Consider the following 17,862-nt stretch of genomic DNA (forward strand, 5'->3'; position numbering starts at 1 on the left):
CATGATCGTCACTCGCCGTGCATCACCCATTTTTTATTTAAAAAATATGATATATTATTAAATAGGAAAAATATATAATATTTATTAAAACTTTTTTATAGCAATATTTATAAAAACTTATTAATTATAGGTTGGACTGTCATTATTTTCAATAATACAATTTTCGTTCCTATTTTATTCTATAAGTCTTTAATGCACCAAACAATGCATTTATAGTTATATAAATAGCTTAGCTTTGGGAAATAGAAATGAGAAACAAAAACAAGTCAAGTATGGAAATCAATAGAGAGAGTATTAGCAGAAATGAAGCAAAAGTTCACACTGTTGTTGAGCTTGGTGGGTTTGAGTTTGACACACAGAGTAGTGAAAAACAACAGAAGAAACCTCTTAGAAACTCACTTTCTCCAAGACAAATGAAGTCACTTGTAGCGCTTTGTGATACTCTCTTGCCTTCAATCATTGACAGAAACGTTGTTGCTTCCTCTGATGAATCTGTCAACAATTTCTACAGAACTTCAGCTTCCATGGCTGGCACACCAGAACATGTAGGATCATTGTAACTTTCTTTGTTCTCTCTTTTTGTTTTACTCCCTTTTTTTTTTTGGTTTATCACCACCGGTATAGTCCGGTTCGGGGGATCAGCTCTGGCATCAAGTGGGTCAAGCCCCCTCCCGATCGCAGTTGCGGGGATCGAACCGTGGTACTCCCTTTTTGTTTTTCTTATCTTGATCATTTGTTTCTGAAAAAATAGCATGCAATTACTCTCTTAATTAAAGTCTAAGGTCAGTTTTTATTTTTTTCCTTTTAATTTCTTCTCTTTGCATGAAATCATCATTCTTCAAACTTTACTTTGAATGTCAAAACAAAAGGTAGTCAGATGTTTTCAATATTTTGGTCTGTAAATGTTTACAAGTATTTGTATTCATTTCAAATATTATATTAGTTTTTGGCAGGGGCGTCAAAACAGGTCGTGGTCCGCCGGGTCGGGCTGCATATCCGCCAAAAGTCCGTTGTCTATTTGTTCAGCTTATCCTTAAGTCCATTTTTTAAGTTAATTAATTATAATTCTTGATGGTTTAACTTATATATTTATTTGTAAATATATGCAACATTTTTTTAAGTAAAATTTGTTAAAAGTGATATTTTATAAAAAATTGTTTTGAAAAATAAGTGAAAAATTTAATTGAAAATTAAAAAAAAAAACTATTAATTTACTAAAAAAATATAAAAATAAATTAATAAAACAATAGCCCGACAAACCCACTATCTGTCAACCCGCCACTTTGACGGGACGGACTTCATTTTTAGGTCGATTTTAACTTAGCGGATTTGCTCTCCCTCATTTTTTGGCGGACATAAGATGAAGCGGACAGTACGTTTTGCCAATCCTAATTTTTTGGGTGAACATTATATGTTAACTAATTTTTTTCTATATATTCTTAATTAAGAAGAAATGGGTCTCTTTCAGTTATTGTTAATTCCCTTTCTTTCTGCATATTCACTTAATGACAGAAAACTGATTGATCACCACATTAATTGCCGGTACACACTATAGCATGTTTATTATTCACGCCATCTCAAAATTCTGGTGGTTTTAATATTTTTATTTTGTTTCAAAACAACACATATTTCATAAATATATGGCATTAATTATATATTTTTTCCCAATTACACTCTTGATATGATTATAAGAATTTAATGAGTTATTTATTTCTTTATATTGAAAATTAAAATTTATAAACATTTAATGATAAATATAAAAAACATTTTAATACATATATCCATTAATTAAATAACATTTTTTAGATAAATAAGTTAAGTGTCGCAGATTCGAATTGGCCTCCCTTCATCTGATGCCTTTGCATCCTGTTTTAATTTGTGTACAAAAACCTATTTTTAACAAGTGTTTGAAACCTCAAACCACTGGGTCACCCAATAAATTTCATGCATGTACAGTCTCTGTTATTCACATTCCACCCTACAGAATTTAATACTAAAGGTTGTAGTAGCAACTACTCTAATTAAAGCATATAGTATATATTATATAATATATTATTTATTATGTGTATTTTAATTTTTGGTTTAATGATTTGTAGCTAGGAGTTTTGGTGAGTGAGAAACTGGAACACCCAAGTACATGGCTATTCATGTTATCCTTATGGCTACTATCAACATGGTTTGGCACATTGATATACTGTGGTGCTGCATGTCTCTCTACCAAATTCCCATTTTTCCATAGCTACCCTCACTTGTCGCCGGAGAAGCGCGAAAAAATACTGCAGGGTTGGTCTCAAAGTTACTTTGGTCTACTTAGGATGCTTTTCAGAACCATTAAGCTTCTCACTCTCTTTGTATTTTTTACTCAGGTAAATTATACTAATACTACTACTTTACTTCCTTGTTGAATGCATTGAATGCTTTCAGGTTCTTTCGCTTTCTTTTCCTTTTTTGATCATTAATAAGTGTTGCCACTGTTGTGTTCTGTGCTACTGAATTATTACTATGATGTACATCTTTTTTTCAACACTCTTGAAAAAATAATACTGTGAGGCTTTCTTATTCCACAAAATAATAAGACTTGATTTCCATTTGGGTTCCAATTAAAGACTGGGCCCTACACTCATTTGTTATTCTCGTACAATTTCCGAAGATGTAGTACTAAAAAGAACAAACATTAGTATATACATGTATTACAAATTTGTATATTTACTCTCATTACTTGTCCTTCACAGCAAATAGAATGGAAAACCATGTCAGGAGTTAGTTAATGTATACAATTCTCTCATAGCTTTAGTGTGGTCCAAGTTTTTCAAAAGTCTTTTTCAATGAACCTTAAAGCCCACCATGCACATGAGGATAGGACAATCCAATTCGGTTCTGGTTACAAAGTCGTCTTAAGTTTTTGGAGATTCTGTATATGTTAGTTGTAGTTTAACTATGACAATTTTAGACCTTGTGCAAGTGACAAACTTTGGACCATGTGCAGTAGCCCGCCTTGCACGCCTTCAAAGACGGTCCTGTTAGTTAGGTCATTTGCAGTTGCCCGCCCTCAAAGACGGCGCTGCTAGTTAGGGTCCACAGTGAATTAGGCCAAATTCTTTTGGGCTGCTAACCCACTTTGCATGGGCCAAATCAAGAGAAAGGGACTAAAACTTCTTGTCCAGATTGTATTTTTAAAATCATGTGCAGTTTTTATGAAAATGTGCTGGGTGATTAAAGTTGTTCTCAAAAGAAATGAGTATGCTCCTCTATTAAGAATGTGTGCAAGCAAAAACTTGCCCACTACTCTTCCTAGATGAAGTTTCTACAGACACAATTGAAACACCACCAATTCTGTGTACCTAAAGGAAAACGAATATATTTATCTATGTATGGAAGCCAAATAACATAAACATCTAAAAAAGTGTTAATAATATAATGTTTTCAAAACTTGAACTCTCTCTGGAATGAGAAGTTGATGTATTTGGTCTTAATATTTAACTCAACTTTTCACATACCATTTTTGTTTATATTTTGTTTCAAAGTATGTCTTTATGATAGCTTGGGACCGTGTACTAATTATGCACGAACTCTTTTGTTTTCAGATAGATGAAGAAGAAAACAACCTATCATGGAAGGCAATTGGATATAGTGGTCCTGAACCAGAGTTTAAAGCGCAGAAGAAGAAGAAAAACGTTTTACATAAAACATCGAAAACAGAAGAAAATTGTGATAATGATAAAGATGACGAGGTTTTTGGACCTCTTTACAAAGGACTTGTCCATATGAACTACCCGCGTCACATTATTACAGATTCTCTAGGACGAGTTGGATTCCCTGTATCCGTCGCTCCTCCAGAGAATAAAGCTTCTACTGTCTCATCTCCTTCTCTAGTTATTCAATGTGATGCGGTAGTTGTTGGTTCTGGCTCAGGAGGTGGGGTGATAGCTGGAGTACTGGCAAAAAGTGGTTACAAAGTGTTGGTATTGGAGAAAGGAAACTATTTCGCTCGGAACAATCTTTCCCTTCTTGAAGGACAAGCCATGGAACAAATGTACCTCTCGAATGGTTTGGTAGCAACGGACGATATGTCTGTCCTTATACTAGCAGGTTCGACAGTTGGTGGAGGGTCTGCAGTTAACTGGTCAGCCAGCATCAAAACCCCTCCCCATGTATGCATGGAGTGGTGCCATCGCCACGAGCTAGAATTGTTTGAAAGTAGATTATACAAAGAAGCACTTGATGTCGTGTGCGAGAAAATGGGAGTCCAATCTGATATTCAAGAAGAAGGATTTAATAACGCGGTATTGAGAAAAGGGTGTCATGAAATGGGGTATCCTGTTAATACTATTCCGAGGAACGCTCCACCTGATCACTACTGTGGTTGGTGTTGCTTGGGATGCAAGGATGGAAAGAAGAAGGGTACATTAGAAACATGGCTTGTGGACGTGGTAAAATCGGGCAATGGAGCGATTCTGCCTAGTTGCGAGGCTATACAAATCTTGCACGGAGAAAAGAAAGGAAGAGACAGGAAAAGAGCGAAAGGAGTGGCGTTTGAAATTGACTACAATGGTAAAAAAGAAATATGTGTGGTGGAATCTAAGGTCACAATTGTTGCCTGTGGAGCACTCCGTACTCCACCGTTACTCAAGAGAAGTGGTTTGAGAAACGAAAACATTGGGAGAAACTTGCGTCTTCATCCAGTGACAATGGCTTGGGGCTATTTCCCGGATTCACCTTCTTCGCCCGAGTTGTGGCCGGAGGAACATAAGAAAAGCTACGAAGGAGGGATTATGACAGCAATGTCTACAGTTGTTGCAGACATTGAGAGAACCGGATACGGGGCAGTGATCCAAACGCCTTCGTTGCATCCGGGCTTATTCTCACTTCTCATGCCGTGGAGTTCTGGATTGGATATAAAAGATCGAATGCGCAAGTTTTCAAGAACAGCTCATGTTTTCGCGCTGGCAAGGGATCAAGGATCAGGAACTGTGGATTCATCTAACTGCATAAGCTATAAGATAAAAGATGTAGACAGAGACAATTTAAACAAAGGAATTGAGAAGGTGCTGAGAATTCTGGCAGCAGCCGGGGCTGAAGAAATCGGGACACACAATAATAAGGGAAGAAGCTTAAATGTTAAGAAAGTGAGCTACAACGAATTCGAGAAATTCGTGAAGGAAGAAAGCTCAAGGCCATTAACTGACCTTTCGACGCCCATATGCTCGGCACATCAGATGGGGAGCTGTCGTATGGGCGTTAATCCGAAGGAATCGGTTGTGAACCAAATGGGGGAAACATGGGAAGTCGAGGGTCTTTATCTTGCAGATTCAAGTGTGTTTCCCACAGCTTTGGGTGTGAATCCAATGGTCACTGTTCAGGCTATTGCATATTGCACAGCACAACATGTTCTTCAAGTCCTTAAAAGGAAAAAATGAAGTTGCAGAATTAATAAAACTACTAGGCTAATGGAATCAGTCTAGTTCATATATCATTAGATTTTTTTTTCTATTTTTGTTATGGTTACTAAATAATCGGTGTTTGGAAATTCGTCAGAGAGAGATCAAACAGTTTGAGCTCTCTCTGAAGGATTTCCAAACATGTACATGTAATTGCTTATAATATACTTTTGTTGTTGATGTTTCGACTATAACATGTGTCTTTGATTGTTAACTTTCATATTAGACAGTATATTGCAAACTTTGTAAGTATAACTGGTAAATCAGAAACCAATATCTATACAGTCCTAGCAAAAAGCAACACAAATTTTCATTGGTACAGTTATTTAAGAAGGAGTGAATTCAAATAAGTGAAGGAGTGAGAATGGAAAAGTGTCTCCAAGTTTAAGATGCCTACTTCTGCAAAGGTTCTGTTTTTTATATCTTAGTAGGTTATATCAATCTTTTTGCAATTTTCGTCCACGTTTAAATTAAAAACCTCTTAGTTGTGTGTGTGAGCAAGTTTCATCTATTAATGTTTAGCAGGCTTAGCTTTGGAAATAGTATTTTCTTTGTTTTGAGCAATTTGATGGGGATCTTGATTTGTTCTAAATTCCACTTTGAGTGCTGCAATTGCCGCTAAAGTGATTTTATACTCATGACTATTGACTCAAAAATTTTTAACTATGAAAGATCTTGATTGTTCTTAATGATTTTATACTCATGACCATTGACCTAAAATTTTTTAACTATGAAAGATCTTGATTGTTCTTAATTCCACTTTTAATACTGCGGCAAAGGTGATTTTATATTAGTGACTATTGATTCAAAATTTTCTAACTATGAAAGATTTGGAAATGGATCTCCTGCTGCTCTTTTTGTCCAGCCTTTCCTCATGTGCTAATCCAATGGTTGAATTTTCATCAAAAAGAAATAAACAGAAAAATACAGTTTTGAAAAGAGGGGTAAAATGTGGATGAATGGTTGTGATGGGGGCAGGAGAGAGAGAGCAGGAGATAGCTGACTGGAGAGGATCCAGATCCAAAAGATTTTGATTATTCTTAATTTCACTTTTAGTGCTGCAATTGCGTCAAAGATGATTTTATACTAGTGACCATTGACCCAAAATTTTCTAACTATAAAAAATCTTGATTGTTCTTAATTCCACTTTTAGTGCTGCAATTGCGACAAAGGTGGTTTTATACTAGTGATCATTGATCCAAAATTTTCTAACTATGAAAGATTTTGATTGTTCTTAATTCTAATTTTAGTGCTGCAATTGCGGCAAAGGTGATTTTATACTAGTGACCATTGACACAAAATTTTCTAACTATGAAAGATCTTGATTGTTCTTAATTCCACTTTTAGTGCTGCAATTGAGGCAAAGGTGATTTTATACTAGTGGCCATTGACCTTAAATTTTCTAACTATGAAAGGATGAGACCCACTTCAACACAAACTCTGGAGAATCTTCCACGCCGACTTTCAATGTATTGTTATAAATTTTAATCAAGTGACTTATGGAGAAGGCCATGGTTAACTCGAAATTCTCATCATAGTAAACCAAATCTAGTCCTAGAAAGCACACCCAAACGATGGTTCTTTCCACCTTTGCATTTGGAGAAGCAAACTCATGTGTCTAGTTGGAGATGACGAAGTAGTAGTCCAAGGTCATTCAAGGTCCCTATGAAATTACTTGTTCTCTGTATGCAGCTTTGTCTAATTTAACCATATAAAAACTTTTATCATTATCTATAATTTCATACCCTCTTTGCAGTCTCTAAATTCTTTGGGACATTCATTCATTATATTATAGCTAATGTTTTTACCTATATTTGATCCATAGACTACACATGTCTTTGAAAATCTTCGCCTCTAAGTGGACCATAAGAAGAAGGAAATTTCCATTTTTAAGCACAATACAGACCTGAGTGTGGCGATCATGTTCTCCTTTTCATGGACGACAAGGACTTGAGAAGTAGCATCGACTTGTCTAAGAAGGATATTTTAGATGACTCAAATATGTTGAGGGTTTTACGTGGGTTGGGATTAGGGATGAGAATAGGTCAGGCTGACCTACAGGGTGCTATAGCCTAGCCAATTTAAGACCATGTTAGACTTATTTAATAAAGATGTCAGACTTAAGTTTTTTTAAAAGCCTATTTAATTAAAGAAAAATGATACGATGACACTATTTTGTACACTAACCTGTACATTCTACCATTAATATGTACTCGTTATTTTAATAATTTTTTTATCATATTTTGATATATGTGCATGGCTAAAAAAGATATACACATCGCGTGTAAGTTATATATGATGCCATTGAATGGTGTCATCGCAGTATAGCCCATAATTAAATAGATCATATGTGGACTATTAAAAAAGTTTATGAAGCCTTATAGCTCTGTATGTATTTTCATATATATATATATATATATATTAGAAAAAAAACTAATTAAGTTGGCCTATATATACATACATATTAGGAAAAAATACTAAATATTTCAGCCTATATATGCATATATAGATCGTTCTATAAGGCTTCTTAAATAATATTGATTAATTGAAAACCTTAATGAGAAACAAACTTTTAAATAAGCTTGACTTTTAAAAAGGTCAGATCATGCCACAGAAAAAAGTAAAGCTATCAAATGAGCTGGCCTGACCCAACCCGCTTCGGCCCGAGGGTCCAAAATATATAAAGGTGTTGAAGTGGGTCGGCCCGATTACTTTATGGACTGTCAAAAATGAGTCCAACCCAGTTACTAACAGACCTTATGGCCCGGTGGGCCGGTCCGATGGACCAGTTAGTCCTTTATTTTAATATTATAGTTTTAAATTTATAAAAAGGATGTAATAGATAAAAGCTACATAACATAAATAGAGAGTAATAATAAAATTAGTTAAATGATATTTAAAATATTCATCAAATCAACATCCATATATACAATCTCACGAATATATTTATGTAAAAGTATAGTGAAACTAAATATTATCTCCTATACTTATCAAACTTTCTCTTTTTCTCACAACTATTTCTTTAATCATATCATCTTGAAATATATCTTCATCCTCTTTAACTTTTTTTTTCACTTGAAATACACTTATGCAATTATATCTTACCTCAATATTTTTTCTCCAAAATTAACTAAAATTATTTTAAAATTTTATTTTTAATGGACCATCCCAAAATCCGCTTGGCTGATCCGGCCCGACCCATGAAAAACATAAGTCCGGTGGACTGGGCAAAAAAGATAGTGTTGTGTTTTTTTTAAAGGTTTTTTTGCAGCAAGACCCACGATAAAATATAGGGCTCATGGGTCAGCCTGATGAGGCTAGTTCATTTTAATAGCTCTAAAAATAAATAATAGACCATAGGCCAAACTCAAAATTTGTAAGTTTGTCGTAGGTCAAACTCAAATCTTTTAAAGTCTAACTTAACCTAACCCATTTTCATGATTATTATGATATAAGAGAAAACAAACTCAACTTGCATTTTCTCTAAAATAAATTTACGTTATCTTAGCATCTATTAGAATGAGATTCCTCACATGATATAGAAAAATTCATTTACAAGTTTTTTGAGCATACAATTTTTTGTTTATATATTTTAAATGAAAACAAAGAAATTAAATCAAAATAATAATAAGAAATTAAACACAACCCATTGAATATTCAATTTTTATTTCATAACCTAAATTATAAAATTAATTAACAATTTTTAAAAATTTTGAAATTTGTTTTACCGTAGTTTACATATTTTTAAAAATAAATATGAATTAAAGATATGTTTAAATTATACTAATGCAAAATTAAATATGAATTAAAGATATGTTTAAATTATATTAATGAAAAAAAGGTATCTACTTACTATAAATCTAAAGAAGTCATGATGGCAACCCTAGCCACATGTCTTCTTAGTAATAATATTATCCACATGTCACTTGATAACAATTCTAAATAAAAATCCTAATTATACAAACCTTTTATTAAAATAAATATTAATATAATAATTATTATAATTGTACAATTTTGAAATTTAAAATTAATAATTATTTCAAAAATTAAGAATTGAATTCTCCAACAATCAATATTAAAACCTCAAAAAATTAGTATTTAAATTTTCTAAATAATTTTAGAATATATTTTTAAAATAAGTATTTAAATTTTAAGGTTTAAGAATAATCCTACTAATAATAGGAAAACCTCAAAAAATAAGTATTTAAATTATATATATAATTTTAGAATTCATTTAAAAATAAGTATTTAAAATTTTATATATAAATTATAAGTATTTAAAATTTTATAAATAATCTATATAATTTTAGAAAGCATTTTAATATAATTTTAACCTAAGGAATTTAACATACATACAAAGATTAAAAAAAATTCTATCTATTAAATTTTAGGATTAAATAATCAATTTTATATTTAATTCAGATACAATCAAAGTAAAATAAACGAAAAACAAGAAAGATGGAAAAGGTGGATCAACTCAATATTGGAAATAAAGATTATGAATATACCATTTAAACAATAATAAATACTAAGAATAATAATATATTTAATTCAGATACAATCAAAATAAAATAAACGAAAAAGAACAAAGATGGAAAGGGTAGATCAACTCAATATTGGAAATGAAGATTATGAATATACTATTTAAAAAATAATAAATACTAAGAATAATAATAATCAATATGTAACTGCTTATGTTAAGAATAAATTTTCTAAATTAAAAAAAAAATTAAGAATAAGAATAAATATCAAACGTTATACAATTATAATAATGACAAAATTAAAATAATAATTATTGCATAAAATTATTATGTATAACTCTTATAATAAATTGTAATAAAAATTGAAACCTACTTTTTATGTCATTGGTAACGATAAAAAATTTAGACTTTTCAATTCTAATGAAATTAAAAATGTTGATTCACTATAAATATGTCTTTTTTAGAACCTCTTATCTCATATGAGAATTCCTTGATGGAAGAGATTGTATTCTGTGTGTGCAGAAAAATATTTTTATTGTGTATTCATATTATGCATTTGTATTTCATTCATAGTTTGAATTTATAATTATGTTTTCTTTGTGTATTTGCAGGGCCCTCTTTGAGGGCGTGCAAGGCGGGCTACTGCACGGGGACTCCAAAAAATTGAGACGGCCATGTGTATTTGTATTATGAATTTGTATGTCATTCATAATTATAATTTATAATTTTTATCAATTCCAATTTATATATTTATATATAATATGAAAATCTTGATTAAGTGTTATATTTATATATAATAGTTTTACATATAGTAGAATAAGAATAATTTGCCAATTTTTTTAGTTTTATTTGTATGTTGTTTTTTCTTCACTACAATGGTGATACTATTTTATATATTTTTTATAATATGCTACATTTGATTATAGACATTTTAAACGAATGCATATGGCAGGATGGTTTATACACATTTTGTAAAAATGCAGATGGCATGGTGGTTCATTTTATACGAGGTATATGAAAAAATTATAATGCAGATGGAATGGTCACAGTCATAGTAAATGAAAAAATATATTATATTTGGACAATGAAGGCAAGATCAAGCAAAAAATTTAAGTGGGAGATAGCATCTACCATCAATTTTAAAATATAGTATATTTACTGAGACTTTTAGAACGTTGTTTGTTTGTAATTTTAAACACAATTTTTTTTTATAATTTGTATTTGATAGAATAGTGATAATTGTTTATGATAATATTTATTTATAAAATTTTATCATTTTCGTCGCAATGTGTTAACAATAAAAATATTTTATTATTTTTTAATTAAGTCAATATAATAAAATGTAATATAGAATATTCATTTATGTGTATATTGAAAGAATTAGTATAAGACTAAAATATCATTTTGAATATGTAAAAATATTTACATTTGATATAAAATTTATTTATAATTTTTTGAACAATTAAACTAAAATTATAAATATAAATTTTTATTTTTTAAATTTATTTGAATTTATTTAAAGTTCAATCTATATAAGCCTAAATTATTTTTATCATTTCATATATTTTATAATTATATTTATTATATTTATGTTCCATTCATATATGCTTATTTTCATATTTAAGAAAATTTAATAAATAGATAAAAAAATAAGAACATAAATTGAAGTCTTTTAGATAAGTTACAAATAAATAGATATTTTAATAGTGATAATTGAAATTTATAAATTCACAACGTAAAATTTAAAAAATAATTGTCAATGATCTAATTGTGTGCAAATATAATCATGTTTTATTAGAATGATTTTTGAATTTTTTTCCTATTATTAATTTTTTTGTGAATTTATTTTCATATTATTTTACTTCTCTCACTCGCACATGTTATTATATTAATATTATTATGAATAAAATTATACTAATTTTATATTAATAAAAGTTTACTAATTCGACAATATGTGGCAGTATAAGACTAATTTTAATATTAATAAAAGATTTATTTAAAATTTTGTGTTATTATATTAATAATATTATGAATATTTTAATTTTTATGATAAATAAAAAATAAGCTTATATAACAGAATAATATTTTAATAAAATAATTTAATATATTATTATAATAAAATAAATATTAATATTATAAATTTCAATTTTGAAATAACCGTGCATCGCACGGGCCAACAATCTAGTAATTTTTAAATATCATCAAATATAATTGCAGAAGTTGACAAAAATAAATTTTAATTATAAAAAATTTGACAAGAATTATAACTTAGACATTAATTTTTACAATAAATAAATTGGATTTTTTTTTTTTTTTGACAAAAACATAAATAAATTGGATTTAGTTTTTGATAAAATACAAAAAATTACGTATTTTGGTCTATGAGGGTTAAAACCACAAAATCCTAATTGTTTCAGTTCCTTGTTAAACCCTAGCCGTAGCCCGTTCCTCGGAGTCCCATCACCGCATCTTCGCCGGTGTTCTGTTGCTGCAACCTCGCCGGAACACGATTTCGCAAATCCTAGCGCCGTCGTCTTCTTCTTCATCTTCACACTTCAACTCAGGTATTCATTTATGTTCCTTGTATTTTATGTCGTTTTGATTGCTTTTCCATTATACTTGCTTGCTCCTGTTGCTTGTTCTGATGATAATTGTGGGATTAGGCGGGTGCATGTGGCTTTCAGGGAGGTGTGTTTGTAAATCCGCATGTTATATATAAGAAGTGGTTCCAAATAATTGTGTAATTTTTGTGTTTCTTTTCAAGGATTTCAAATGAAGTAGTATTCATATAGGGCTGAGCACAACTACTGCTACATAGTGGAGTGAGTTTAGAGTGTATTGTTTAATTTTGCATCCATGCATCTTGTGTAATGGTCATGTTTGTATATTTGTTTATTTTATTTTATACGCTTAACTTTGAAGAAGGACATAATGGACTCGATCTTTGAAGTGGGGGAACTTTTTGTTTTAGTTTATTTATATTGTCTCTAACTACAATCTTAGTCATGAAATGATGTTTCTAGTTCATAAATTCCCTTTTTAAACATACTAAAAGTCACTTTTTGTTGTGCAGCATAAGGGCAACTACATTTGATTCAGAAGAACTTGTATTTCATTTTGTTATTGAAGTTCTATTGGTTGAAGCCGAAAATATTTTCTATTGTAGTCCTGTTTCTTCGGGATAGCACTCCCTAACAGGGTATAGGGTCAATGTTTTATCTCAGTAAGATTGAGCATAAATTGGCCTTGCCTCCATCTCTTCTTTCTCTTCCCATTGGAGAAGCCATACACACGGAGCTTGAGAGGCTTTTCTTGGATAAGGTTTTCTGTTGCTAACATTTTCATTTTCTTATGACCCATTATATATAATTTATTTAACTTATTTCACCTGTCTTTGTATTGTGTTTCTGTACTCATGTTAGGTTATTGCAAACTTGGGCCTTTGCGTATCTGTTTATGATATCATATCCATCGAGGGTGGGGCTATCTTCCCTGGTGACGGTGCTCCGACCTACCTGGTATGAGTATATGGGTTGTGTTGAACTTCTTGTCATATGATTGGATTTGAATTCTACATAATGAGACTATGAAGTTGATTGGATTTGAATTCTATATAACTGTATTCTGGAATATCTGACAGGTGGTATTTAATTTGATTATGTTTCGTCCATTTCCGGGGGAGATTATTACTGCAAAACTTGTTTCATCTAATGCTGATGGCTTGCGCTGTATGTATTCAATTTTCAGCTGGATTATCATGGATTATCAAATTTAAGATGTATTTTAAGATATTTCCTGTTTAGTAATTATGTATTTTTGATTGACAGTATCCATTGGATTCTTTGATGACATTTATATTCCTACTCATCACATGCCCAATCCAAACCATTATGAAGCAGAAAATAGGTAATGCTGCTTCTATACAATTTTACTTTTGGGATGAAATTTGAACATAATACTAAAGCATATCCACATAAGATCTTTTTCTTTTATTTTTTTCGTGCAAAACCCCCTCTCATTATGTAGCTAAAACATCATGTTTATATTTTGGTGAAATTTACAGCAACAAAGGCACATGGTATTGGGATTTTGATGAAAATGATTTATCACTCGGTATTAATTATTCTGACGAGGTTAGACTCCTTTTCCTTTTATCTCAATTGTATTCCTTGCCAACAAGCATGAAACAAAATTTTGGTTACCAACATGGCAGATCAAATTCCAAGTTCAAAGTGTGAGTTACCCTCCAATTCCAGTTGAGCAACCAAAAGAATCAAAGCCATTTGCTCCAATGTTGGTTAGTGTAAGTATTTCTTGTTCCCCAATTTGGCCTCTATTTTCTTCATTTCTCTGGTTCATGCATATCTTTTAATTATGAATCGATACTCATCGATTGCATCATCAACCAGCCAATTAAAGAAACCGAGTTTGAACTTATTACCATATTGATATGCGACGTATAGAAGATAGTTTAAATCCTAATAAACAAGCATTGCACATTGATGGAGGATTGATTTAATGTTTATTTTACAGGGATCATTAGATCAAGATGGTTTGGGTCCTGTTTCCTGGTGGTGATGAATTCATTCCTGGGATTTATTCATTTTCAAGGTTACAATTAGAAGAAATTGCCCCTATTTTGCTTTGGAATAAAAGAAAACGGTAAAGAAATTAGTCGTTATTACTTGTTAGGTTAGAAGAAATTAATGGTTTGCTCATGTTCTTGTGGACATCTCTTAAAAACATGGAATGTGTGATTCAATGAATTTCCATTGCTTTGTAAAGTTTTTAAATTTTGATTCAATGAATTCCATTGCCTTTCTATTTATACAACCGGCATAACTATCATCATGCTGTAAGAAAGGTACCATACTTTTGTTATTTCGTGGATATAATTACATGTCATACATTTTTTTTAACTCCTTACATTTTGGTATACATTTAATTTTTTTATATATATATTTGTCATACATTGTTAATTTTTTAGACAAGTATGGTGCATGACTTCACAACAGAAATAATGAGATTGATATATGAATAAGAAAAATATGCCACTAGTTTAGCCACTGCAGTCAACACAACTATATGAAATTGATTTTGAGTTTCAACTAATTCATACATAACTGTATGCCAGAAACAGTTGCACGTTAATTAATCCATTTCAGCAGTTGTGGAGATAATAATTTGATTCACAGATAGAAGTATAGAACAATTATTTTGATACTGTAATTGAATTTGTCTCGGACAAATTGGATGAGGATATATTGTCTACTTGTAGTGGTGGCATTTAAGGAGAAAGCAAGACCAGTTTTGGAGGATATGACACCGTTGAAAGTGGTCCTTGGAGCATTTTGATTACTTTATTTATTGGTGGCATTTTGATTACTTGAAAGTGGTCTATCTGATGGATTCGTTTGAATGCACCGAAGGCTCACCTAAGTAATTTTTCTAACCATATTATTTTCTTCCTATGAGGTTGTCAAACTATTTAGAAGAGTGTTACTACTAGTATCACCGTGCTCAAGATCTTTATACATTCAATCAGGAAAATATATTTTAGAAGTACATGAATCTCCGATGTCATTGTTCTTTCTTCCTCCTATCATTTCAAGAATCAACATTGTATATCTGTACACATCGGACTTGTAAGAAATCCCATCAAAAGCTTTACTAAATATTTTGGGCGCCATATATCCTATAGTTCCTCTTGCCCCTTGTATTGACATGATATTGTCCTTCCTTTAGCATATTTTAGTCAAACTAAAATCAGATATTTTTGGGCAAAAATCTGCATCCAAAAGAATGTTTTGGGGTTTGATATCAAGATACAAAATTCTTGAGTTGCATCCTTGATGCAAGTACTCTAGTCCTTTAGCAATGCCTATTGCAATTTGGAACAGAGTGTTCCAATCAAAATCACAAATATCATTAGGAAATTCACTTTTATAGATGAACTTATCCAACAAACCTTTGGGCATGAACTCGTATATTAGTGCTCATTTATTTACTAATTGCTTTGTATTTTGCAGCAGCAATAAAAATGACTGAATTTTTAAAACAGACATAACTGTATTTCTTCATTTTCCCAACCATGTGCTAATGCATTTTATTCTTGATGTTTGTTATGAATCAAAAGCTAATACATTTTACAGTCCTACAATATACTTTTATCTTTTCTGGGATAAAACAATGCTGAACAACATATTATGTGATGAAGCAAGCATAATACCTTTCTCTGTTTTCTCCCCAAAATGAGTACATGAGGTTTGTGATATCGCTGTCATAGTTAAAAGGGATATTGTAGTTCGTGTAATATCCATCATCCTCGTACAGACTCGTTGGAGTATTGATGACGAAGATCATCAAAAATGTGAAGGAGATAAATAAAACAATAATAGAAGAAGAATGATGAAGTAGATGTTTCATTCTTGCGCAAGAGCAAACAAGTAATAGTGTATAAAGGGTGAATAATTGGATTGGTTTTGGAAAGATAAAGATAAATAATGAGTTGATTCATTCAACTTGACTTTCACTTTCATGTTTAATTCAATGCAATATAATTTCCATACTTTGTGATGTTTCTATGAAACTGGGTCGAAACTACTGCAATTTAGAATCTAATACATGAACTTAGTTTTAGTTGTTATATTGAAGTATGATAATGTTAAATATAAAAAAGTAATATATTTCAATTGCTGAACGAGAGATCAATGATGATGTAGAAAGGAGCTCTTTGATATAGTAGAGCAAGGGTAGACCGGAAAAAATTAGCACTTCAACGTCCAAATTATTTAAGTTAAAGAGATGTAATATGGAAGAGTGAGACTGCATGAATACCTATTATGGCGCATGATAGACTTATATATGGTGAGCAATCAAAACCATTTCGACTTGATACGACATGGGTTACGAGGGACTGTCTGAGCAGATCTTATGGTTTCTGATGGACCAATAACTCGATTAGGTGTAGGGTCTTCTAGCGAGACTCCAATTGTGTTTCGTCCTTCAATGTGGGTACTTTGGATTTAGCCTTTGGAGTTGGGCATTTGGCCAATTGTGTTTCGTCCTTCAATGTGGGTACTTTGGATTTAGCCTTTGGAGTTGGGCATTTGGCCAGCTCGAAACAGTTATCCCTCAAGTCCTTGATGTCACGTGTAAAGACAAGATTGTGTTGGAGCTTTTAAACCATTCTTTTCTTCTTCACCACCTTGATTACCTGGGCTGACCCACACTCTAAAGAAGATGGCCGAAAGAGTTTGTTGGGTGGGAGTAGGTGCCCTCAATAACACACATTAAATCCTTGTCTTGTAATTAAAACATTTCGCCGTATAAATCCTCCATGTGGCCCTAGATCTAGGAGTAGAGATCCACTCCATTTCCTAAAAAGAAATGGAGGGTCCATTACTATAGTTTTACGTGTATATTACACGCATTTCTAAAATATGGGACATATATATTTATTATTTATTTAACTTTATGCACCTAAAACTATAGTAATGGACCTCCATTTGTGTTTAGGAAATGGAGTGGATCTCTACTCTAGATCTAGACGTATAGGTGATCTTTTTAAGATACTTAAGTTTTGTAAAGCATCAAGGTTTAATCAGGACCGTTAATGGTGATGGTGCACTTTCCTAGATCCTGGATTGTTATTTGTATGGCTGTCTCTAGTAAATATATGGACCTCCATTTGTGTTTAGGAAATGGAGTGGATCTCTACTCTAGATCTAGACGTATAGGTGATCTTTTTAAGATACTTAAGTTTTGTAAAGCATCAAGGTTTAATCAGGACCGTTAATGGTGATGGTGCACTTTCCTAGATCCTGGATTGTTATTTGTATGGCTGTCTCTAGTAAATATATGAAGTCTTAATGGTAAATTTGATCTTCTTTTATCCTTCCCACTTGTAAGACTCAAGGATTCGTGTCTTATTCTCCATTTCA

The 17,862-nt window shown here is 31.5% G+C and overlaps 2 protein-coding genes across 2 annotated transcripts; both read left to right on the top strand.

Moving 5' to 3' along the window:
- The first annotated feature begins 247 nt into the window (after window positions 1–247).
- On the top strand, window positions 248–5,652 carry LOC131636410 (long-chain-alcohol oxidase FAO4A-like). The gene is made up of 3 exons (XM_058907015.1): window positions 248–545; window positions 2,097–2,366; window positions 3,585–5,652. Exons 1-3 carry the CDS (start codon window positions 249–251, stop codon window positions 5,415–5,417), a joined length of 2,400 nt encoding a protein of 799 aa, XP_058762998.1. The 5' UTR covers window position 248; the 3' UTR covers window positions 5,418–5,652.
- A 6,645-nt stretch (window positions 5,653–12,297) lies between these two features.
- LOC131636409 (DNA-directed RNA polymerase III subunit RPC8-like) lies at window positions 12,298–14,723 on the top strand. The gene is made up of 8 exons (XM_058907014.1): window positions 12,298–12,483; window positions 12,993–13,240; window positions 13,342–13,437; window positions 13,560–13,647; window positions 13,747–13,825; window positions 13,983–14,052; window positions 14,133–14,222; window positions 14,453–14,723. Exons 2-8 carry the CDS (start codon window positions 13,130–13,132, stop codon window positions 14,495–14,497), a joined length of 579 nt encoding a protein of 192 aa, XP_058762997.1. The 5' UTR covers window positions 12,298–12,483; window positions 12,993–13,129; the 3' UTR covers window positions 14,498–14,723.
- The last annotated feature ends 3,139 nt before the right edge of the window (window positions 14,724–17,862 follow it).

The sequence above is a fragment of the Vicia villosa genome, unplaced genomic scaffold (assembly GCF_029867415.1).
Source record: "Vicia villosa cultivar HV-30 ecotype Madison, WI unplaced genomic scaffold, Vvil1.0 ctg.001716F_1_1, whole genome shotgun sequence".
Taxonomy (NCBI): Eukaryota; Viridiplantae; Streptophyta; class Magnoliopsida; order Fabales; family Fabaceae; genus Vicia; species Vicia villosa.

Coding starts and splice junctions, on each gene's coding strand:
- LOC131636410 (XM_058907015.1), top strand. CDS start 249: ATGAGAAACAAAAACAAGTCAAGTATGGAAATCAATAGAGAGAGTATT. Junction 546..2,096: donor TGGCTGGCACACCAGAACAT/GTAGGATCATTG, acceptor AATGATTTGTAG/CTAGGAGTTTTGGTGAGTGA. Junction 2,367..3,584: donor TCTTTGTATTTTTTACTCAG/GTAAATTATACT, acceptor TTTTGTTTTCAG/ATAGATGAAGAAGAAAACAA.
- LOC131636409 (XM_058907014.1), top strand. CDS start 13,130: ATGTTTTATCTCAGTAAGATTGAGCATAAATTGGCCTTGCCTCCATCT. Junction 13,648..13,746: donor TAATGCTGATGGCTTGCGCT/GTATGTATTCAA, acceptor TTTGATTGACAG/TATCCATTGGATTCTTTGAT. Junction 14,053..14,132: donor GTATTAATTATTCTGACGAG/GTTAGACTCCTT, acceptor CCAACATGGCAG/ATCAAATTCCAAGTTCAAAG.